This window comes from Pristis pectinata, chromosome 27, assembly GCF_009764475.1.
Source record: "Pristis pectinata isolate sPriPec2 chromosome 27, sPriPec2.1.pri, whole genome shotgun sequence".
NCBI lineage: Eukaryota > Metazoa > Chordata > Chondrichthyes > Rhinopristiformes > Pristidae > Pristis > Pristis pectinata.
In genome coordinates this window covers 22,503,482-22,528,776 of record NC_067431.1, presented here as the reverse complement: position 1 = coordinate 22,528,776, position 25,295 = coordinate 22,503,482, and the positions used below count along the sequence as shown (strand labels likewise).

General features: G+C 39.1%; 1 protein-coding gene across 1 annotated transcript in view; it reads right to left on the bottom strand.

Moving 5' to 3' along the window:
• LOC127583595 (centrosomal protein of 164 kDa-like) overlaps positions 1–25,295 on the bottom strand; it is a 164,061-nt gene that overhangs the window by 72,352 nt on the left and 66,414 nt on the right. Inside the window, exons 5-9 of the mRNA XM_052039718.1 lie at positions 22,330–22,497; positions 19,924–20,037; positions 17,298–17,375; positions 6,070–6,180; positions 4,088–4,585 (exon numbers count right to left, since the gene is read on the bottom strand). Of these exons, the coding sequence (XP_051895678.1) occupies positions 4,088–4,585; positions 6,070–6,180; positions 17,298–17,375; positions 19,924–20,037; positions 22,330–22,497 (969 nt within the window). The remainder of the gene's footprint in view (positions 1–4,087; positions 4,586–6,069; positions 6,181–17,297; positions 17,376–19,923; positions 20,038–22,329; positions 22,498–25,295) is intronic.

The following is a 25,295-nucleotide window of genomic DNA, read 5'->3' as shown; positions in this document are numbered from 1 at the left end:
CATCAGAGACTCTGTTATAATTGAAAACGTGTTGTTGGATTCTTGTATGCAATGTATTCGGCCCTCTGGATCTGAACAGTTGCAGGTATGGAGGTGGGGAAAGCGGTGGCAGAGGAGTGGCAGGAGAGTGGTAGTGTGGCAAAGAAAGGGGATGGGATGGAGAAGCAAGATCAGGCCTAAAGTCTCTCCTCAAGCTGCACATTTACTTGCTAAATTTTCTCTTCTTCCATTTTCTGGGTTAGAGACTGTGCTCTTGAAACAAGATCCTAAAAAGATTCAATGAAGCAAACCACTAATATATAAATCTATACACGTTTTGAATCTATGTGGAACACCCACTTAAACATGCAAGGGTTTTTTTGAAGTACAATCCATGATTCAAGATGGATGGTCAGAATAGACTGTTGGCTATGGAAAGCCAAAGGAGTGGAATTGATTTTGGACATTAATGTACAAAGTGGGCGATATCACATCAGATTTCTGTTTATGTACCTTATCTGATATTCTATTTTACTGAAGTCAATGGGACTGCATTTTGGACAGATTGCATAACAATGAATGCATTATGATGTTTTCCTCCAATGCCAAAGTCCAATATCCGAGGATATAATTTCCTTCCCACAATATTTCCTACTATACTATTTCTGCCATTTTTCAGTTTTATAAATTAGCAAATAATATTGTAGGTTGAAAGTCAAATATATTATTTTCTTCTTTTTTCTGTACTCTATTAAAGTAACCAAATTGACATATTCATAAAACATCATGTATCACAATCACAAAGAGATGACTCCTCTTAAACATAAGCCACTGAATCCTGCATTTTAACATTTTAATCCTGCTGATTAAAAGGGGTGGGGAGAGGGGTTATTTTTGCTACAGATTTGCTTCTTGAATATGCTAGCAATTTACTGCAAGGACTAGAATGTGTTGGAATTAATAACTACACGTGAACAATTCCTGCTGCTGTTAATGTACAAATTGACGAGCAATTTGTAGCAAGCAAAAGGTAATCAGTAATTGGCGAGTTGCTGCACGTTGACAGATCATTTGTGCTGCTTTCCTGTTAGCTTCACAAAAGCAGAACTTCCTATTTCACCTATCGTATTGACCAGCCACTTATGCAGCCAACCTTGTATCTGCTGAAATTTCCACATTGTCTATTAAACTCACCACATAAAGTTAAGTCAGATAATTAAGAGAACATACAATGTTTCCTTCTAACAACCTCTCAGGCCAAAGAAACAAAAACAATTAATGATAGGGGATCATTTCTTCAATTAGAAATTTACAAAATTTCCATTTTCTTTTTGTTTCTCTTTTAATCCTTCTTAATCTAAGCATTCTTTCTGAACTTCTGTACTTATTTTGACAGAATTCACCCACTCTAATTCACCTTCTTCTCAGCCCTTGTATTCTCAAACCTCAAATCTTGCTGGTTAAATTGGTCCATGATCACCACTGCCCCCATTAACACCTCACGCAGAAAATTTTGAAATGAATGATGCAAGAAAATGAGTGCTTCAGGAACATCTTGCTTCAGGAACATTTGCTACAAAAATTAAACAGGCAGCTTTACTTTAAATTGTAGACTCAATAGAGTACATCTGTAACAAATCAAGTGCCTTTATATTGGTGGACCAAACTAATTCATTTAAAAGACTCTGAGGAAATTCCTATTATCTTAAAACAAATGTTCATAAGAAAAAAATCTACCTCAATCTTCTCAGGGTTAAGGAAGGCTAGTAAATGCCCATTGCTCACATCCAAAGAATGTGTAAAATGTTCTTTTAAATATTACACTGGTACAGTGCTTGGCATGACCCAGCAGACCACTGATTCGTTATAGTGCTACTGGCCCTGGAGTCCGAACACTCAAAAGCATGCATTCCTCTATTCTTGGGCAGCGCACCGGGTACCTGGTACAATCCTTGCCCTCATTGCTGTTGCATTGGGAAACTGACACAAATCCCTGTCCTCCACTGGTACAGCCCCAGCAATGAATCACTCCACGGTGTGAAGAGGCTGCCTGTGAGGGCGAGTGTTGGACCAGCTGGGTCACGTGATACAGCCAGTCGATGCTGAGGAGTGGAGCTCAGGGCTGTGCCCAGGATGCACAGTGAGTGTGGGCTATTGCTGGGGATCGGCTGCCCCTGCTCCAAGTGTAGACAGACCACCTGGATGCTAGGGATCCAACTCATCCCTTCCTGCTGAAATGTGACAGGAGATATTGCCTGCCCTTCACTTAGTTTGGGTGCACAGCTCTCCCCAGCCGGGAAAACTAACAAACTCAGTGGTGGCTCCCGGCTGCTGAGCTTGTTACCAGAAAATGCTGGAAGTACTCAGCAGGTCAGGTCAGGCTGCATCTCTGAAGCATAATTAACATTTCAGGTCAAACTGAAATATTAACTCTGTTTGTCTACCCACAGACGCAGCCTGACCTGCTGAATATTTCTAACGTTTTTGATTTTTATTTTAAGATTTCCAGCATCTGCAGTCTTTTTAAAATTTTCATTTACCATAAAGAATACTCTGGACTGAGGAGAGCTACACAGCCAAACAAAGAGAGGGGAAGACAGCAGTTCCCATCACTTTTGGTGGGTGATGAGAGAGACCATCAGATCCAGATGGTCTATCAAAACATAGTGCGTGTGCTGCCTAACACCCAGCAATGGTCTGCAGTCACCTTGTTGGCCAGGCACAGTTCTGAGCCACACTGAGCAGGAGGTACAGAAGCCTGAAGTCCCACACCACTTGGTTTAAGAACAGCTACTTCCCTTCAGCCATTCGGTTCTTGAACCAATTGGCAAAACATTAATCAATACAGTTTAGCAACACTATGACCACTTTGATCACTTTGCACTAAAATGGACTTTGTTTTTCATTGTTTTAATTGTGTTATTTCTCATAAAAATTGTGTTTAATTTATGTTTTTCTTGTGAATGCTGCTTATATGATGCTATGTGCCTGTGATGCTTCTGCAAATAAGTTTTTCATTGCACCTATGCATACACATACTTGTGGATATAACAATAAACTCGACTTTGACATCAGTGCGGCGAACAGCCACACTGCTTGCCCTGGCCTGCTCAACAGCAGCCAAACAGGCAGCTTCTACATAGTGAGCTGTGATTCATGCCAAATTCCCAACACAGCTGTGTGCAGCAATGGTACCTGCTAAGATACGACAGGAGATATTGACTCCCCTTCACTTCCTTTGGCTGCACAGCTCTCCCCAGCCAGAGCTTTCTCCTATGGTACCATTTCTCCAACGGTATCTCCTATCTGGCAGATCTTATCACTTTCCCGATACAGCGGAGTTGTCAGTCATGCAGCTCTCTATTTATAATGCTATAACGACCCCTATTAGCACTGATTCTTTTAGCACTCTAATTCCTGGGAATGCATCCTGTACATATAAGTGAGATACCAGTGTCATGCTGCAGCAAAGAATAATATTAACTGTGGTCATTTTTGTTCTTTAAGTGAAATGACATGTGGCCATCAGAGAGACCACAATTTACTACTTTAACATCGATGAACCAATACGGATAGGGAACAGTGATCTTACTATAGCAACAACAGTAATATTGTTTAATGAAATGAAAATTAGAGGCTTTTTTATGATGGAAGTAGATAGATTATAAAGCTAAGTTCACTTAAAGGTGTTGACAAAAGGGAAACATTTTCAGCTGTAAACTTCCCAATATCAGCTTAGTTCTTTTGGCATTCAGACTTCAGAGCTTTGTGCAAATGAATGGTTAGCTTCCATCATTCAGATTAGTGTGGGCAGGGAAGGGGGTGATAGTCTAACTTAAAGGACAGAATCAACTTAACAACCTCACCAATTGCACTAAGAAATAAATACTACAAAATGGGTTTTACTGTAATTGAAAATAATTTTCCTTTTTCAGCTCACAGTCATTAAACAGTATGATTTCAGTTGAAAACTAAGTGAGCTTACATGTGCTTTAATAAGCACTGATGGAAAAGCTCAGATGAATTTGCATGTTAATGTATGTCCCACAGTCACAAATGTCTTCCAAATACTGCAGGATATGGATAATACATCTGCTATGAATCATACCTTTTGAGGTGGATTAAGTGGCTCATCAGGGTTATTGGAAGGCATAACACTTTTCTTTTCGTTTGGTCCATTGCATTTATCGATTTCTGCTTCTACAACAATTGGCTGTTCATCAGCGCAAGTCAGTATCGGGTCTCCCTCACTTTTGTTCTCAGACTTCAAGTCCACATCTCCAACCTGAGACAACTTTGATGTACCATCGACTGAGTTGCACCTACTATCTCCTGCTCCAATTTCTTCACTTTCTGCTTCATCAATTGCCACTGCACGCCCCAGATGCCCCGGTTGTACAGGTCTGATCAGAACACCATCTTCTGTGTCACTCTCACTTTTACCTTTGACTTCTAGCTTTTCGTCATTAGGGTCGATGTTGTCATCATCATCATCAGCCTCTTTGTCAGAAGTTAACTTATCTGGGGTTGGAGGCTGAACATCACGACTTTCTGAATCAAGCATGCTTCTGGGCTCGCTTCCTCCGTGGCTTTGTTCAAACAACTCCTTTCGTTTTTGCATTTGCAAGTTATAAATCATCAAAAAAAGAGGTCAGTAAAATCTATTCAGCAGCCACAACTGATTGATAAGCTACTACTTTGTTGAGGTTAAGTTAAACTAAAACATGCATATGACTAATAAAAGAGTGACATACACTGTCATAGGGTTTTAAAAAAACACATCTATGCATTTTAACCATTTTGCATGGACAAATTTTTGTCTTATACCAGTTCATTCTCCATACCGTTTGATAACAAATTTGTGATACATATTATTTGGTAGCACCCGTGGGGCATATATCACCTCCCAGTATAAATGAAGACACTTGTCACAAGTATGTTTGATACTTGGTGTGAATTAATTTCAACATGAGAGGTGACATGGTTATCAGGAAAAATTGAGATGTGATATTTATTGAAATTCACGTGGACAACAAACACTGCAGCTGAATGCAGTTAAACATCAAAGAAAAAAAAAACAAATGAAACACAGCAGATGTCTCAACTCAGCCATAAGGTTTCATTGAGCAAAATACATTTTACAATTTGGAAGTTGGGTGAGTCAGACACTGAACTTCTCCAGCCATTATTATTTTACTGTTTATTTTCATTGTCTTTAGTAAAAATAAACAAGATTTAGTTCTGGGGAAATCATTTACACCAGCAAAAAGTTTCCTGCTCCTAGGTAACGTAAATGGCTCCAGGAAACAGTGAAGAATCATAAAAGTTGGAGAATATTTCACACTTAAAGCAAAATTGGTGATTTTTTTTCACTGCTGTATAGCAAACAAATCATTCCAAGGATAGTTTTGAAATAATGTTTGTTGACATTTTTCTTCAATGGATTCAAAAATGCATGAAATTATAAAGGAAAACTCTGATAATTCAGAACCCTTGAGATTTTGGTGGTGCCGGACTGACAGATTATCCCAGTATTAGATATTACTCCTGCTAATACCCCAATACACTTCTAATTTACCTCTTTTTAAGAAAAAGATGTTACACAATACCATAATCAATTTTCCAGTGAACCTGATGAGTTTAAAGGGAGCACAGGAAACAGGGTCCTGTTGAGCCAAATGTCGAACCATTGGGGTTTCCAAACAATTGGACAGCAGCTTAGAGTTTTACTGTGTTATCTTCCTAAGAGTAACCGGCCTGAGGAAGAATTTTTAACTTGTATTGATCCAGATCTGGCATATAATCATGCTTTGCAATGTGCTCTATAGGATTTTTTTCCAAATTTAAGCAAGATATTTCCTATAAATTTGGAACAAAATCCTATTTCTTTTGATATCAATATTTACTAACTTTTAAAATGCAAAATTTAGGTGTCACAGTGCAAAATGCTAGGGTCCAGTTTTGCCCATTCGACAAATATAAAATCCAGCACCTCTAAAAAGAAAATTTGACGAAGGGAATAAGCAGCATGATGGGGGTGAAAGGGTTCAGAGACAACAGTCTCATGCTAAAGAGCGAATCAAAAATCACCTCTTTCTGACTTTCTGCTTCTTCATCAGACACTGGGAGGTTTTGAAGCTCAGGTTCAGTCCCTTCATCGACACGGTCCTGATCCACATCCTCATCGATCTCTGCACTTTCCTGAATGTTTAATAAAATGTCCAGTGGTGACATCAATGCGAGTGAAAAGATACAACATTGTTAACTCCAACTAAATGACTAAAGGAACTCTAATGTTAAACCCGTATGGATTTGCAAGTTTGTCACATATCCTTAAATTGCATAATCAAGAGTCAAACAAGAATAACCTTAATTGCTGAAATACACATCGATTTCAGAAAAGTTCATGGGGAATTTCTGATTCCCCTGCTTATAATGCAGTGAAAACTATTGTGCCAAACTTAAATAAACATATCAATGTACTGAGGATGAAGATCGAAATACAACTTGTACTGATAAATTTCATTTTATCCTTGTAAGTGGTGAAGAGTAAATAAAAGAACACAAATTCATTCTACTGATTACTGTATCCAAGCAGAGAATAACTTGTGTTCAAATTGTATTACTCCTGTAAACTGCAGCACCCAAAATGAACAATGGAAGTTTACATTAGCCTTCCCTCTATAAGTAAAGGAGATCTCTTGGAGCTCATGTACCTAAGGATTGTCCACTTAGCCGTAGATTGAGAATCTTGGCTTGTGCAAAATGAGTAGATAAAATTCACCTCATCACCCACGCACTCAAAGGAAGCCCTGGCTGCAGTAACTAGATAAAGGCGATATAAAGGTTGATAAGTATTTTTCAGATGTAATAAATATAGTTTGATGGCTGGCTTTGGATAATATTTGTAAACAGATTACTAATGAAGAGATACTGCATTTATAAAATCCAGATAAGAATACATTATTAACATTTTTTGTTTCCTCTTTGGGATTACATATTATGAAAGAATAAGATAGTAGAATCCAAGATCTTTTCCTCAAAGTTCCTATTGCTTTTCTGACATTTGCTCATATTGTGCCCCTCAACAGGTCAAAAACACGTAAAAATAAAGGTTAGAATATCCATGGTCATAAAGCACAATCAGATTAGTGCTCCACAAACAGACTCTTCAGAAATTCCATTGAACTTCATTTTATAAGTATAGCTTTTAGGTTAATTATTCAGGCCAGATTTAAATTATCCCAAATGGCAACAACTTGCGGTCTGTAATGCCATAGGAGGTAAACCAATTATTAAAAAATATGTAGCCACATAAGGTAGTTGAAACTAGTTTACTTTGTCCAGTTTTCTGAGAGCAAGACAGAAGTAGATAAGATGAATCCACACATGGGGAGAACAAAACCATGAACTATAAAAGAAGATGCTAGGAAATTAAGGAGAAACCTTTTGGCTGAATGGTTGGAATGAGGAACCAGTCACATGTGGGGGCTGAAGGGAATACCATAACGGCATTTAGAAACTGATGGAAATCAGGTTTGATAAATAGTGTGGGAGAAGGCACAAGTGGACCATAAACATCATATAGGACCAGTTCCACTGAAAGATCTGTTCTGTGCTGAAAATTCTATGCGATCCTATGTAATAACTGTAGTAAACCAGAGAGATAATTCTTATTAAATCAAATTCACTTCTCCATTGTTTACTTGCATTCAATACATTAACACTGGTCAGTGCAGAAAATGCAATATGACCGGCAAGACTTCTGTGTATACACGTGAGGATCGATAAATTTGGCTCGCGTGCGGAAAAAGGTGGCACCATAAATTTTTAAAATCTGGGTTTTAAAGGTAGCATATTTGTATCCTCCACTTCCAACTCTTTCATTTTTTATTTGACACACAGTGAAAATCCAAATCCACTGAAGAAATAGTGGATGGTAGGGTGGGCTACACTTCGGACATGTGTGAATCTAAACCATTGATGAGTTACATTTTATAAAACACCGATGGTGAAAGAATTTGCTGAGCTCTTTCGTTTTCTTTTTCTCACACACACACCTCAGATAATTACTAAACTGCTCAAGCAACTAGGAATTAATTTGGTGTTGCTTTTTGTGAATCCCAGAGGGGAAAATCTAATTACTGTTACCCGATTCGTTCTGCCAGCAGGGGTGGTATTTCATCTATACCACAGCTGGAGAATATACTAGAGTTATAATCTTTAACCCTGTGAGTAGTAAGGCAATATTAAAAGTATCTACACACATGCCTCAAATAATATAAAAACGGCTGGAAATTAAAGAAGCAATTAGTGGGCTTCATAGATTCCTATTCTACTTTAACAGTCAATGCAGAGGAAGTAACTACCACTGTTGCCAGGTCATGCATAGAAAAATACATCTCCTTTTGAATCATTATTGACATAGATACTCTCCTCAGCCGGTGACATTCTGATGTTTTGTCACTTTTCCTATACAAGTGTCTGAGAACAGAAATCAAACACACTTAAAGGGAAGATACGAGCATCTTCAGATTGTACATGGGTAAGTATACATGCACGACTGTTTATTCCCTTTGTTTAGCTGAGCAGAAAATCTTTTCATTCTTCGCTTACCTATTCAATTATACCCAAAGGATCTTATGCAATAACCAGTCTACCCATACCTGTAGGTGGCATTATTGCAGATGACAGTAAGATCGGTGGATTTGTTACTAGTGTAGAGGGAAGTCTTAGGCTACAGGGTAATATCGATGTGTTGGTGAAACAGATTGAGGAATGACAGACGTTTAATCCAGATACGTCTGAGGTGATGCATTTTGGGAGTAAGGCTTCAAGTTCCTGGGTGTCAACATGTCAGAGGATCTATCCTGGGTCCAACACATTGATGCAATCATGAAGAAGGCACGGCAGTGGCTCTACTTTGTTAGGATTTTGAGGAGATTTAGTATGTCACCAAAGACTCTTGCAAATTGCTATAGATGCAAGGTGGAGTGCACTCTGACTGGTTGCATCATAGCCTGGAGGCTCCAATGCACAGGATCTCAAGAGGCTGCAGAGGGTTGGAGACTCAGCCAGCTCCATCACAGGCACAACTCTCCCCACCATCAAGGACATCTTCAAGAGGAGGTGCCTCAAGTAGGCAGTGCCTCAAGAAGGTGGCACCCATCACTAAGGACCCACACCATCTGGGACATGCCTTCTTCTCACCACTACCATTAGGGAGGAGGTACAGGAGCCTGAAGACCCACACTCAACAATTTAGAAACAGCTTCTTCCCCTCCGTCACTGGATTTCTGAATGGTCCATGAACCCATGAACACTACTTCATTATTCATTTTTCGCACTATATTTATTTTGTCATTTATAGTAATTTTATGTCTTTGCACTGTACTGCTGCTGCAAAACAACAAATTTCACAACATACAATTCAGTGATAATAAACCTGATTCTGATTCTAATAATAAGGGTAGGACATACACCATGAATAGTAAGGGCCTTGGGAGTATTGAGGGACCTTGGGGTACAAATCTAAAGATCGTTGAAGGTGGCCGCCAGGGTAGACAAGATAGTTAAGAAAGCATAAGGGGTACTGGCCTTCATTAATAGGGGAACTGAATAAAAGTGCAGGGAGAGTATGCTCTACCTTTATAAAACATTGGTCAGAGACCTCAGCTCGAGTACTGCGTGCTGTTCTTGTCACCACACTATAGGAAGGATGTGATAGTGCTGCAGAGAGTGCAGTGGACATTCACCAGCATGCTGCCTGGGATGGAGCATTTCAGTTATGAGGGAAAAACGGGAAAAGCTAGGTCTATTTTCCCTGGAGTGGAGGAGGTTAAGAGCGGACATGGTTAAGGTAGACAAAATTATGAGGGCTATAGATAGGGTAGATTGCAGGAATCCTTTTTCCGTTATCAGAGGTGAATAAAATTGGAAGGCATGAATTTAAAGTAAGGGGTGAGAATTTTAAGGGGGATTTGCAGGTGACTTTTTTTCACCGAGAGTGAAAATACACTGCTTGAGAGACTGGAATATACTGGAAGACATTGGCATAGATTTATGACACAAGGTAGGATTACTACCTGGAATACACTGCTTGAGAGACTGGTGGAAGCGGAGTTGCTGACGGTGTTTAATAAGTGTCCAGATGAGCACTTGAGTTGTCCAGGCATAGAAGGCTATGAGCCAAGTGCTGGGAAATAGGATTAATACAGATGGCTGCCCACTGGTCGGCGTGGGTGTGGTGGGTTGAATGGCCTGTTTCATGTTGTATAATCTATAATGCTTTCTTTAGTTGTAAGTGCTATATAAATGCAAGTCACTGTTGTTCCTTGGAAAAGTAAATGGGAGCACCTCAGGTTATGTGAAATTGTGCATTTTTAGTTCCACATGTACAGGATTGTCTCTCATTAAATATCTCAGCTAAGTAATAAACTGACAACATCCAGTTAAAGTACAAATACCTCTGTTATTTTCAGATGGATGCCAGAAATGGCAGATACAATCAATTGTAGCATCTTGAGTCAGGCCTCAAGAAGGCAGATGGATTGCTAGTACTGTGGGGCTGCTTGGGACTTCCACTGATATTTGGGCTTTTAGCCTGAATAGCACATTTGTGGTTTCAATTCCTTTCTAAGAATGGAAAATAAGTACATTGTTCCAAAGTAATAAACTGATAGTGTTAAAATTAAGTCACAGAACTGTCTCTAAACAAAGCTATTTATATATGAGGCCTGGCATGATATAAATATAAGCAATCTATTTTTAAAAGCAACATCATGTTGAATTGTATCAAATTCAAGTTAGATTACAGTTATGGGTAGTACACCATAGGAAGGATGTGACAATGTTGGAGAGGGTGCAGAGGAGATTTATGAGGATATTGCCGCAGCTTGAGAACTATTGTGAAGAGAGTATGATGGAGTTGTTTTCTTTGGAACAAAAGAGGGGAGATTTAATTGCAGTGTACAAAATTATGTGACATCTAGATAGGATGATTAGGATGGATCCACTTCCCATAGCAGAAAGGTCAATTACTAGAGGGCATAGATTTATGACATAAGGTAGGATTAGGGGAAAACTGAGGAAGAAATGTCACCTAAAATATAGTGGGAATCAGGAATTCATTGCCTGAGAGGGTAGTGAGGTGGAAACCCTCTTCATATATAGACGAATATAGAGGAACCAAAAGATCTCCTCTCAGTACTGTAAGTTTCTGATTTTCTTAAGTTAACAATAATGGAACAATTCCATTTGGAGTGATCACATCTTTGCCATCTATCAATCATGATTCCAATCAGTTAATACAGAAAGGTATCCCAGCATATTCTGGATCTTTCGGACACAAGATGTGATGGGAAAAACAGACCCAAAAAAGAAAATACAGCTGATGCCGTATGATATACATATATAAAAAACGCAAAACCTGTAGCCTCTTTGGGTTACAGTTATTCAAAGACATTAATGTCCTCAGATGATGGACAGCCATGAACAAATAAAACTTTCAAGCTTCTCAAGGTTATGTAAATGACTGAAAAACAATGGTGCCATGTGATTGCTCCCAGCATTAATACCCAGCAATCAAACATTGAGTGATACACAGCCAATCTGGAACAATTAAGTCACAACTGTTAGTCCTCTGGTGTTTGTATTATTTGATAGCTATCAGTGCACAATTGGGCATTGCTATCGACATGACAGCCATCTTCAGTGGTGGGGTAAAAAAAACAAATCAATTCCAATAAACTTCACGGTGCATATTAAAAACACAGACCCATTCAAATTGCAGTTACACCACTGAAGCTTCACTCTTGCTTACATCAACATTTAAAAGACACTGACACATGTCTTAAATCATACATATTGTGCACTAAACTCTGAAATCAAATAAAACAACATCCCACCAGCAACCATACTGGTCCATTGTCTTTAATATATCTAACTATTGTATTTTTCTATAGGAAACAAATATGAAAAAGACAACTGACACTTACCAAAGTCAGTCAACAGACTCAATCACAGAAATCCATTTCAAAATTATAATGACAATCCCTTTGAATATTAAACGCTCATTTCCATACCAATTTACATATTTAGCAATGTTAATTGTCTCTCAAATGTATAATGATTTCTTGCAAGGCAAGTTCCCCTTAGAATTTGCAGAAGTCAGAGGTTGTGCAAGCATCAAGCCACTTTCTAAGAACAGCTCAATTGTACTGTGAGATACCAGGGGATTACTCTCAGGATGGACACCCTCTCCCTGGCCCTACCCTCATCTCTAGAGCACTTGGACAGTGCAGACACCTACGTTAGACTATTGTTGATTGACTACAGCTCCGCCTTCAATATTATAATTCCAAGCAAACTCATCACCAAAGTCCAAGACCTGGGACTCAACACCTCTCTTTGCAACAGGACCCTTGACTTCCTGACCATCAGATTGCAATCAGTAAGAATAGGCAGCAACACCTCAGCCACAATTATTCTCAACACTGGTGCCCCACAAGGCTGTGTCCTCAGCCCCCTACTCTACTCCCTATACACTCATGTCTGTGTGGCCAGATTCTGCTCTAACTCCATCTACAAGTTTGCAGATGATGCCACCATAGTGGGCCGTATCTCAAATAATGGATGAATTGGAGAACAGGAAAGAGATAGAGCTTAGTAACATGGTGTCATGACAACAACCTTTCCCTCGATGTCAGCAAAAAGAGCTGGTCATTGACTTCAGGAAGGGGGGTGTGGTGCATATGTTCCTGTCTACATCAACGGTGCTGAGGTCGATAGGGTTGAGAGCTTGGTTCCTAGGAGTGAACATCAACAATAGCCTGCTCTGGTCCAACCACATAGACGCCACGGCCAAGAAAGCTCACCAGCTTACTTCCTCAGAAGGCTAAAGAAATTTGGCATGTCCCCACTGACCCTCTCCAATTTTTATCAATGCATCACAGAAAGCATCCTATCTGGATGCATCTTGGCTTGCTTTGGCAATGCTCTGCCTGTGACTACAAGAAACTGCAGAGAGTTGTGGACACAGCTTAGCACATTAAGGAAACCAGCCTCCACTCCATGGACACTGTCTATACTTCTCACTGCCTCAGTAAAGCAGCCAGCATAATCAAAGACCCCACCCACCCAAGACATTCTCTCTTCTCACCTCTCCCATCAGGCAGAAGATACAAAAGCCTGAAAACATGTACTACCAGGCTCAAGAACAGCTTCTATCCTGCTGTTATATTGAATGGTTCCCTAGTATGATAAAATGAACTCTTGACCTCACAATCTACCTCGTTATCACCTTGCACCTTATTGTCTACCTGCACTGCACTTTTTTGTAACTGTTACACTTTATTCTGCATTCTGTATTGTTTACCTTGTACTACCTTTCTGTATGAATGGTATGCAAGACAAGTTTTTCACTGTACCTCGGTACGAGTGACAATAATAAACCAATTCCAAATTCCAATTCATTTTTCAATTCTCTCTTTCTCACCAAACAGCCATCCAACCCACCACCACTCCCCATTCAGATCTCTAACTACTTTGTTACAGACTGGTACAATGCAAGGTACTGAGGGATATACTGAAGCTTGGTACAGCTTCCGCAATGCCTTGATGGGGAAACTCCATTGTTTATGCTCTATTTGCCAATGGATATTGAAGGGCTCTTCCTTTCTTTGGCTGCAGCTGGTTTAAAACTCTCAGCGGGAGAATTGTTTGAGATCAAAAATGATCCACATCTGAAGACTGTGGGTTCAGGATCCTCTACCATCCTGGAGGAAGATTCTAGGCTCTTACTTCAATACAGGACACAGGGAGTGCTGCATTGTTGAAGATGTTACCTTTCAGATGAGATGTTAAACTGAGCCACCATCTGCTTATTGAAAAGTGCAAAACTCAGCCCAGCAGTACTTTGACACTGTTCTCCTGGCATCTATGCTAGGTAATGTCCTTTCTCAACAAACACCATTAAAAGAAAATTGATGCTTATGGGCCCTGCCATATGGAAATCAAGGTAGGCATCAAAATTAATTAACTGATTACAGGGGACTTTGGGTCATGTTGATGGTATGAAAAGTGCTCAGTTAATTAATTTTCCTGAACAATGAATTCTTCACAATAAGGATCATCAATTTCTTGTAACCTTTAGATTTACCCTGTTGTTGAAAACTTCCTTTGTCATCTCCAGATCTGATAACCCCAATGACTTCAGCATTTTTCACCCATTATAAACTTCAGTTTACCCACAAGTCTCCTGCCTGTAACAAATACCACAAGAAGAACAAGTCAGACTCGTGCCTTTGCTCACTAATACTGGATCCAAGCCAAGCAGTCTATCACAATTAAAATTTTCATTTTTCATTAAACATTCTCTCGTCTCCTCTACTTTCTTCTTTTGTCCCACAGATGAGATTTGACTGGTATTTTACATCCTTCCATCCTCCTCTTCACCATTGACGGCTATGCACTGGTCATCTGGGTCCTACTGCCTGAAAGTACCTTTCTAAATTAACTTGCCTTTCTATCCTTCTCTTCTTTAATAAACTCCTTAAAATGCCCTATTTGGTCCAAGCTACTGATGAGTATTTTTAAATGTTCCCCCTTGGGTTTGCTGTTTGCTTTTCTTTTCTCTCATACGACAGTAAAATATTCTATGTTACTACAGTAACATTTTTCATATTATACATATAAAAATCTAAATACCACAATATAGATTCAACATCCAATGAATCCCTTGAACATAATGTTAGCCTCCAGTCAGCAATTGGTATAAAATTCAGAAATAACTCTTCCCACTCACTGATTGGTGTGGCTTTGTTAATTAACTTCTATTGCTCTGGAGAGGATAATAATATAGACTGCTTTCTGTCAGTGGGCACTATGTGGTGTGGACCTGATCGAAGAGGTTTACTTGATATTTGTTGCAACTGGGACAAATCAGATAATTTCAAGTGTTGGAGAGACATCTATTGAAATGCTCAGAAGTGTTATATGTAGTAGGTAAAATGTAAGAAAGATCCAATGAAAATTAATTCTACTTAGAACTACAAACACTCTGGTTGTGCAGGATAAATTATTCAAACAAATTGAAATAAAAACATACGTGGGTTATTGGATGTGGACCTGAACATGGCATCTATTGACTGGGATACACCCTACTTAGCAATAGTCAAGTGTGCTGACTGGGTATGACGACTATACAACTAGTAGCAGGAATCCTCAACGTCACCATGGCCAATAACAACATACTTATATGTATTGCCTTTAATGTATTAAGGTCCCCTGGGGGTTTTGGGTTGGGGCAGGGAGGATCAGTACTGAGAGGGGGGATGTTGGTCAAAGTTATGGTCAGAGAGAGATTTTCAGGACAATTTTCAATGTGGAAAGAGATGCTACAAGCCCAGATACAGCCCTGATATTGTCAGTGGAGCTGGATAGATAGATGTATCAGTATTAGAAGCAGCACAGTGCACCCATGAGGGAAAGAGGCCCAGTGTAAAACAAACACTTAAAAATTACATTTTCACTTCTCTACAAAGAAGTGCTCTAACAAAGGGCACACCTAGAATTTGTTTCACCTTTGAACATTCCCACTGTCTGCTATCCTGAATGAAATCACCTTTCATGATCAAAGCACAGCGAGGGAGAAAGAACAGAAAATACACAAGGACAAAGGGAGGTGGCTGAGTATCTTTCAAACATACTGAAGTGCCTTGTAAGACAGAAGCATATTGAAGGGTTCAGATGATTTTATGATGCAGACCTCAAATGGCAAATCAAAACCACCCAAGTACCAGGATAAATTTATCTTCAAAAATGATGGGAACAATTTCTCTCACACACACATCAATATTAAAAAATATCCACAGTGCTGAATAATCTGTGGCTACTGCAAACAAATAGCATATAAAGTTGGAAGTGAACAATAGGCAACAAGCAGACAGAGTGACTTTGCAGTTATTAACATCAAAAACAGGTGATAAAGCTAAAATGAAAGTTGGCTTTGCTCAACTCTACGTCACAGCAAAAGTATATTGATTATGATAGGACTTTGTTCTCTATTTTATCTGAGGAGCTGCACAAACAACAGATGGCAAATTCTCAAAGCTGTGGGTTAGCTTGTGCCTGATCTGGACAATGCTTCTCAGTTGTGTCTTACTGCCCCCTTCTGGAAGACTCAGTCCAAAACTTTTCAGAGCAAGAGAAAGAAAAGTTATTGTAGGCATGTATTATCAAAGTCAAACTCGAGTTTTTTCCCCCCAAAATGGAAACGTGGAAACATTTAAATCGTGGTAAAAGTCAAAGCTATTCTGCCCTAATGAACTTTACAGTTTGTATTGTTTTCACAAAACTGAACACAGCAAGGCTTATGGAGTGATTTGGTGAATAATAAATGTTCTTGTTCCTGAGGACATTTTTAAAAATCTGGTTTATTTACCCACACTGAAGTTTTCACTTCAAATATATATTTTCAGCTTTTTAATAGAAAAGGCACTCAATATATAATCCTCCAAAGTTAATATAAATAATCCCGTGTGCATTTGTCAGTAATCAGTTCCTAGGAAGCAAATAGAAGCTTGGTAACATATTATTACCTAACCAAGCTGAGACTCAGCTCCTATGTTGTTACTGTCTGCATCATCTTCTTTTAATGTTACACTACTGCTTAGTACACCTACCATACAACTAAAGCTAGTCTGCTCCTTTTAATGCAAACCACATTAGCTCAAAATCCTTGCCACTGTGTTAGTTTTATAGCTTGATACAACTTTCAGCATTCCACCTTTTAAAACATCAGAATTACCAGTATTCATGATTAAACAATGATATTCCTTTTCATAAGCTGAATGCGACTGTTATGCTGATTTGCTGACTTTTATAACTGAAGTTGACCTCCTGTGGTTTTGTACACTGTCAGAATTGAAGTGAATTATTGACTTAAAACACTGCCAGTCATTAGCTTCACATTTACAGTTAAAATTAAATTCAGTGTTTGCAATTTCAACATTTGTGCCTATTACATGAGTAACGATTGAAATTAGGTCGGCAGAAACAGAGAATGGAAGTCGTAATAAGGACAAATATCAGCAGCGATTGCAACATTTTGCTTAAATCTTTCAGATTCTACAACCAATTATAACTTTTTTTAAGATTCCTTATAATCTAAGAATTTAGCAGACTATGAATTTGGACTGCAACTTTAGAATGAATCACACATGTTTATGTAAAAATAAAAAAATTAGGGCACTGTGATCAGATTTTGATTTTTGATAGAGAGGTTATGCTTCAAAAGGAAAATTAAAACATCAACTTACCTCATATTCAAAACCAATGCCAAGGGATCCCACATCTATATGGAGGTTTTTCATGAGCTGAGCAGTATTGGGGGGACTCTGAGAACAAATGATTTGAAAAGAGTTGTTTATTAATGTGAATTTCTCAAAGAAACCACCTAGCCTCTTCTTTAACTGGCTTCTCTGCAATACTAATGATGACAAGGAACTAAGCAGCAACAGCCAAGTTACTTTACATGAAATCAGTTTGAAAGATGCTATTTTTGACTACAAATGCCATCCCACGACATATCAAACCAACCTCCATAAATAATGCATATGATATTAACATTCAGAAACATCATGCAACAACTCCCCTTTCACAAGAACTGTCTGATCAAGGCTCACTATTAGTCTCATGGTCTAGTGGTAAAATCATATAGTCATCTACGTGGCACAGAATTTAAACCCAGGTGGCCTTTTGACTTTTTTTTGAAAAAGACCGCTGAGAATAGCATTGTGGCATTTAAATTTTTCATGAAGATTGTTGAGTACCCAGGCACCATTTACAAATACTTGCAGATGAAACACAGTAATCACCTTTCTAGAATTCAAGTTTCAAAACATCGAATACAGGAAGAGAAAGAGTGTGTTAACAAATCAGCAAATTCAGAGAAACAAAAGAAATTGAATCATTAATCTCATACCAGTCAACTTTTTCAAGCCACCCTGGATACAAGAGCTTTCAGATATTTGGCTATGAAATTTCAAAATCTAACACTAACACAAAATCAAGGTATTAAAAAATGATAGCAGAAAATATAACACTTTGACCAGTTTATTAACTGGAAACTGCAAAATAAGTTTTGTCGGTTGTTGACTTTAACATTGTACAACATGACATTATCAACAATTAACATTATAACATAATTAAGGTTGCTGAAAATCATCATCCTTCATGCAATTCCAAAAGTTAATTGCAGCTCTAATTGTATTATAGAACAATGATGGAATGAAAACAGAGGGAGGGGGTTACAGAGAGGGGAGGCAGGAAAAAGCAGAAGCTATGGAATGGAGGGGGCAGCATAAGAGGTAGGTGGGGAGGTGGGGCAGGTGAAGGGATTTTTGATTATGGACTTCAGGAAGGGGAATTCAGGAGAACACACACCAGTCCTCATTGAGGGATCAGCAGTGGAAAGGGTGAGCAGCTGCAAGTTCCTGGACGTCGACATCTCAGAGGATCTATCCTGGGCCCAACACATTGATGCAATCACAAAGAAGGCATGCCAGCGGCTCAACTTCATAAGGAGTTTGAGGAGATTTGGTATGTCACCAAAGACTCTTACAAATTTCTACAAATGTTTGGTGGAGAGCATTCCGACTGGTTGCATCACAGCCTGGTATGGAGGCTCCAATGTGCAGGATCGAAAGAGGCTGCAGAGGGTTGTAGACTCAGTCATTTCCATCACAGGCACAACCCTCTTCGTCATCAAGGACACCTTCAAGAGGCAGTGCCTCAAGAAGGCAGCGCCTCAAGAAGGCAGCATCCATCATTAAGGACCTTCACCATCCGCGACATGCCCCCTTGTCATTACTACCATCAGGGAGGAGGCACAGGAGCCTGAAGACCCACACTCAACGTTTTAGGAACAGCTTCTTCCCCTCCGCCGTCAGATTTCTGAACAGTCCATGAACCCATGAACACTACCTCGTTATTCCTCTTCTGCACTTTTTTTTGTTGTAACGTATAGTAATTTTTATGTCTTGCACTGTACTGCTGCCGCAAAACAACACATTTCACAACATACGTCAGTGATAATAAACCTGATTCTGATTCAGAAGGGAGAGGGAATGAAGGAAGCAGGTGAAGGGAAGGGGAGAGAGAGAGGGCAGGAGAAGGGAGGAGGAACATGAAAAAGGAGGGGCAGTGAGGGGCCAAGAGAAGGGATGGGGAGTGTGTCTCAGCAGCTTCCAACCTTACGTTGGAAGAGGTTCTTGGTCACATCCATTGTTGGAGGGGATAGACAGCACCTCGAGTCTAGGCTGCATACAGGCATGATTCCTCGTAAGAATTTTATCTTATGGCCATAAATTGGCAAAATATTAAAAATAAAGCCATAAGACTTGGCAGGTTTGAATTATGAAGGCATGGTGCCTGCTACATGCTGTATGCCTATGCCTTCTAGCAGTCTTCCTGAGGCCCAGCTACAAACTTTTTGGCAATAAACTTGAACCTGAAGACAAGAACATCTACCTTTACATTAAATGGAATTCTTATTAAAAATTTTATTTTGGCTTTGGGTGATGCCAGCAAAGATTGTCTTTCCCTAAGTGCTGCGGGTAACTGTGGGCTCTTTTCATTTGTAATTTTTTTATATATAAAATTGGTTGGACCACTTTATAGCACCTGAGAAGTTAACTACATGCTGTTGAACTGGAGTTACACTTCGCCAGTTTGGGCAAGGATGCAAGATTTCCTTTCCTCCAGGTTACCGGAAAAACGTGCTGGTTTATGATTAAGTTCTGGCTGCTTTCTACCACCTTTCTGATGTCAACTCACAGCCCAACAGCCTGCTTCTCAAGCTCAATATTTGCCTCAGTGGAAATGGCACAAAATCATTTCTCATCAGCTAACTTAGTATTATAGCCACAACACCAATGTAGCTACCTTATCTCTACTTAGGTCTTCATCATCTTCACTGAGGTCAGCTAAGTGCAGGGATATCTTCTCTTCAAGCTTTGCTCCCAGAAGACTTTTGGTAAGGCCACATGTTTTAGGGATCTTTAGTGACACACAAACAAAATGGTTATTAGTCATGCAATAACTTTGTGCTGAAATGGTTAAACATTTTTATTAAACTTTTATAATTACACAATGCACACCAGTACAGACCAGTTTTCTTTTGACAGAAAACAACAGCAGAACAGCAGTTTTATCGCTTCTGCTGAATATTTAATTAAATTGCTATAATAAGATCAGCAGCAAACTGAAGATTACAAATCTCAACAACTCATCTACTAGTTTTAATATTAAAGAGGTCACATTTTAGAACTCCAAGTATACTACACCATCCTGTGTTTTGTTCACTGCATATTGTCTATTTAGATGACAGAAGTTCTTTGGCCTGCTGGGTGCTAAAACTCCCAGTTTAATCATCCTGTCATATTCCCACTTCAGCATCCTGTCCTCAGCCACTTCAAGATGCCACCTGTGCAAGAAGAAATCAGTAACTTCTCACTGTTTTCCCTAACGTTACCCAACATAAACTTGAAGCTGATCATCAAGAGAACCTAAACTAACAGCGGGTACTACTTTCAAGGGTGAATTTAGGATTTTCATTCTGTATGTTCATATTGCTTCTGCATGTGGCAGGCATGATTGGAGGTCCAAGGCAGATCTGAAGCTGGTCCAATGCTGCTCAAAGAGAAGCAATAATTGAAACTCAGTTTAAATAAAATTGTATGCGTTTTTGGTAAAGAACAATGGTGATGAAGGAGAACAAAAGTTGAGCCACGTAGACTAGGTTTTCACCTCAGTTTGATCCGAAAATGGTGGGCCTAAATTTGATAGCAGTAAAATGTCAGTTGTTGTTCAGTTGATAGAAGGCTCTCCTTCGAATCAAAAGGATCTAAATTTGGATCTGACCCAAAGGACTTGTGTACAAACATCCAGCCTCACACCTCAGGTAGTATTGAGGGAGGTGAGAAGTTAATTTGAAGCCCTCTCTCTCAAGTGAATGTAAAATATACCATGGCAGAATTTCAAAAGGACACTTTCTGCAGTGTTCAGGCCTTCATTTGTACCTTGATCAACAGTACTAAAAACAGATTACTTGGTCATTACCACATTGTTTTTGAAATATTCCCTTAAAAACATACAGTAGTGACTATAAAACACTTTGAGATATAATGAAGTGAATATGAAAGACATTATAAAAATATGAAACATGGTCTAGTTAAAAAAAAAGTTTGTTATGATTACTCAACAAAGAGACAAACCATTCACTAAACGCCACCTGAGCTCTGCTAGAAAATGCAGATGTGTTGAAAACGCCTGTGATGGCACTTGTTGGTGAACATCTGCTGATTCTTCCCGTCTAAACACAGTCATGATACATGGTCATGTGAAGCATTAGAGAGTGACGAGCAACTGTGAAATGTATTCTAACAAGAAATCATCATGCATTCTTGGTTTGGGAAAGGAAGAAAATTAACAGGGAAAATATTGTGATGTGGAAACAAAACTAAGGTGATGCTTACAATTTGCCGCATCCACTTGTTTTTGAGTTGCAACTTCACAACTATTGTTCATTAGCTATTGTGTCCTGGGCGTCAACATCTCAGAGGATCTACCTTGGGCCCAACACATTGATGCAATCACAAAGAAGGCATGCCAGCGGCTCTACTTCATTATTGCAAATTTCTACAGATGTACAGCGGAGAGCATTCTGACTGGTTGCATCACCGCCTGGTATGGAGGCTCCGATGTGCAGGATCTAAAGAGGCTGCAGAGAGTTGTAGATTCAGCCATCTCCGTCATAGGCAAAACCCTCCCTGCCATCAAGGACATATTCAAGAGGCAGTGCCTCAAGAAAGCAGCATGCATAATTAAGGACCCTCACCACCCAGGACATGCCCTCTTCACCTTACTACCATTGAGGAGGAGGTACAGGAGCTTGAAGACCCAAGCTCAATGTTTCAGGAACAACTTCTTCCCCTCCACCATCAGATTTCTGAACAGTCCATGAACATAACCTCATTATTCCTCTTTTGCACTATTTATTTATTTTTGTAACTTATAGTAATTTTTACATCTTTATGTCTTGCACTGTACTGCTGACACAAAACAACAACCTTCACGATATACGTCAGTGATAATAAACCTGATTCTAATTCCACACTGGATGAATCAAGACACTTATAGTATCTTTTATTTGTCACTGGTCAGCTCAGTAAATGTTTGATCAGTCAGCTGCTGCATTTCTTTCATACCATGAGTAACATTCATAGTTATTATCTGTTCATAATTCTATACGTGAAATAAATCAGCCTTCAATACAATAGTGTTTATTACCCCAAATGCCGGAGAACTTCCAAGAGAACTCTTCATCAGTCCCCCGGGAGTTGCAGATGCATTGCCCAAAGAACCACAGAGTGTACTTGCTGAGAACTCCCCAAGGCCACGAAGGGGAGCAAGGCTTCCTTGAGGTGCCATAACAAGAGTCGGTGGTAAATTCAGTGCCTGAGAAAGATAAAGATAGGAACATGGGTGGTAATATTGTGACAATTTTAATTGCACAAAATGGACAATAGTTTAGAAAGCAAAGAAGTATGTGTCCTAATACTAAAGTGGTGCTGTTAAATGACACCCCTACTAATATCTACGTTAAACCTATAAAAACTAGGAGGGGCTTTCGTTCTTCTTTATTTCTACCATCTGTGCCTAATGACACTAACCAGGGTACTATACCAAACATGCAGACAGACTAAGAATTTAACTGTACCCATCTTTCCTGGGGAATTTGGAGACTCCAATTCACAAGGCTATTCAACCTTCAGGGAAAAGTCATAGCAAAGCCTGATGCTGCTTTTAAGCATGCATATGCAACAACTTCTGGACTGAAGAATTCAGAAGTTGTTTTTTAGACTGAATATACAAATCCTTGAACAGACATTATCAGATTGTTTAGGTTTGACACTGCATGGGGTATAGTTTTCATATTGTAATAAGATCTGACGCTGGATAGGTTTTTTGGACATCCTAGATTCTTGGACATTAGTCATTACTCAAGTATTGTGTATTCTTGTGTTCCTACCCATACTTCACAACGCATTTAACATTTATCTCAATGGAGCACTGAAAGCTCTGCACATTACAGCAAACACAATTGACCATTGTCTATCTTGAATTCTACTGCCTGAATTGGAGTTGAAGTAAAATCAGCACAGTAACTACCATTCTGTGATCAATAACTCGTGTAATAGATTAAATCCAAATGTTAACTCAGCTTTTTTCTCCACTAACCTGCTATTTGCACTCTCTCCTGGTTTTATTTTGGATTTCTGACACCTGTACTATTTTAAACCACTTATTGTGAAATGGAAAACTGAGAGCAAACGTTGAAAATCAATAAAACTGCAAATTTGAGATAAAAACAGATAATGCTGGAAACACTTAGCAGATCAAGCAGCATCTTAAAAGGAACTTGGACAGGTACATGGATAGGAAAGGTTTGGAAGGATATGGGCCAAATGCGAGCAAATGGGACTAGCTTTGATGGGAATCTTGGTCGGCATGGATCAGTTGGGCTGAAGGGCCTGTTTCTGTGCTGTACGGCTCTATGACTTTTTCTGTGGAAAGAGGAACAGACCTTTTGACCTAAAGTGTTAACTCTATTCTCTTTCCACAGATGCTGCCAAACCTGATTTTTCCAGCAAAATTTGAAACATTGTGGAAAAAGAATTTCTGCTTTCATTGTGTAGTCTAGTCCATGCAGTGAATGTACACTCATGCCACAGATTAATGGCCTCAATGTTTAATCCTTGCAAATGTCAATCTGCTAATTAATAATTTAAAATAGGCTGCTTCAACATCTCATTATTCGCAAGTTGATAGGCAAATTCAAAATTAGGGTTTTTTCCAATCCATACTTTGATGCTTGTTCCCGTTGTGAGGATGTTTCCTTTCCCTCACATACTTCAGATACCAAAATCATCACTGCACACACCAAGAGGGATTGAGAAAGACCCATACTGCCAAATCTTCACAAAGGCTTCTCTATTACTGACTGAAAATTCAGAATTTATGACATACACACAAGGCTGGATTTGCACAAGTCATCAGTTTGCTAACTATCAGGTCTGTATTTGTGAACTTACTCCTACGTGCCCTTCTTTCACCTAAGATAACAGCTCCCTGCTTGGATGTGATCAAATGCAAGTAGCACCTTGTTTTATTCAACATACACATTCTCTGATCAATGGTCATTGATCTGAAATAGTAACTCTTGTTTCTCTGCAGCCTTGTTGGAGCTGCTGAGCATTTCTACTACTTCCTGTTTTACTGATTTCCAGCATCTGCAGTATTTTTCTCATGCTTATACACAAGTATTTCTAGCAAGTGTTTTTTGGATAGCGGTCAGCTGGAGAACTGCTGCTTAATTTCTCTCTATCTAACCTGAAACTGCTGAGGCTAATTGCAACCGTAGAGTCAAGTTACATCAGCATAAGAATGAATGTGAAGCTTTTGTGATCAGTAAGGCTCAGTAACACATGGGGTTAAATTGCTCAATCATCAGGTAAACCAAAGTAGGTTAATGCACTGCAGCATATTTTACAAGAACAACTCAGAAACATAACCCAGATAAAAGGATACAAAGTTGTGCAGCGAGGGATGGTGAGACAATTCGATCACTAATTACAAAACTAGGCAGTCTATTACTCAATATTCTGTCAATCCATTAAAATACTGCAGTGTAATTTTTCTTCTGGCAGACTTTTTGAAATTTGTCTTCTACATTATACACAAAATCATTAATTTACTTCATATTAAGTCCCTTCAATCTTGCAATAAAAATTCTGCAAATGTAATCTGCACAATGGGTTGTGATTATGAATCAGCTAAATGTAGCTGGACATTGATTTTGGCATAACAACCATCAGTAGAAAAGCACCATTTGGGAACATAGTTTCTTTGGACAATAAAGGGTCAGACAATTTTATTATTCAAAATAATGATACACCAGTGTTAAATATGTGCAGGTTTAACCTCTGACTAGATTTGGCTGTCCTCAGGAGATGTGGAAACAGGTGCAAAGGCATTAGACTGATGCTTTTTGGGCTGGTCGGGGTTAACATCAAACAGTAGCATATCCTGATTATTATTCTGGAATCTCAACTAAGAAGTGCATTGTCAGATGAATGTAGGTGGGATCAGCTGTTGTGCTGTCAAACTGTCTTATGACATTCACCATCTGCCCTTACACAAGCAAAGATGGAAACGGAGGTGAGGAATTGTTTTCCAGGAGTCAGCAAAGGAGA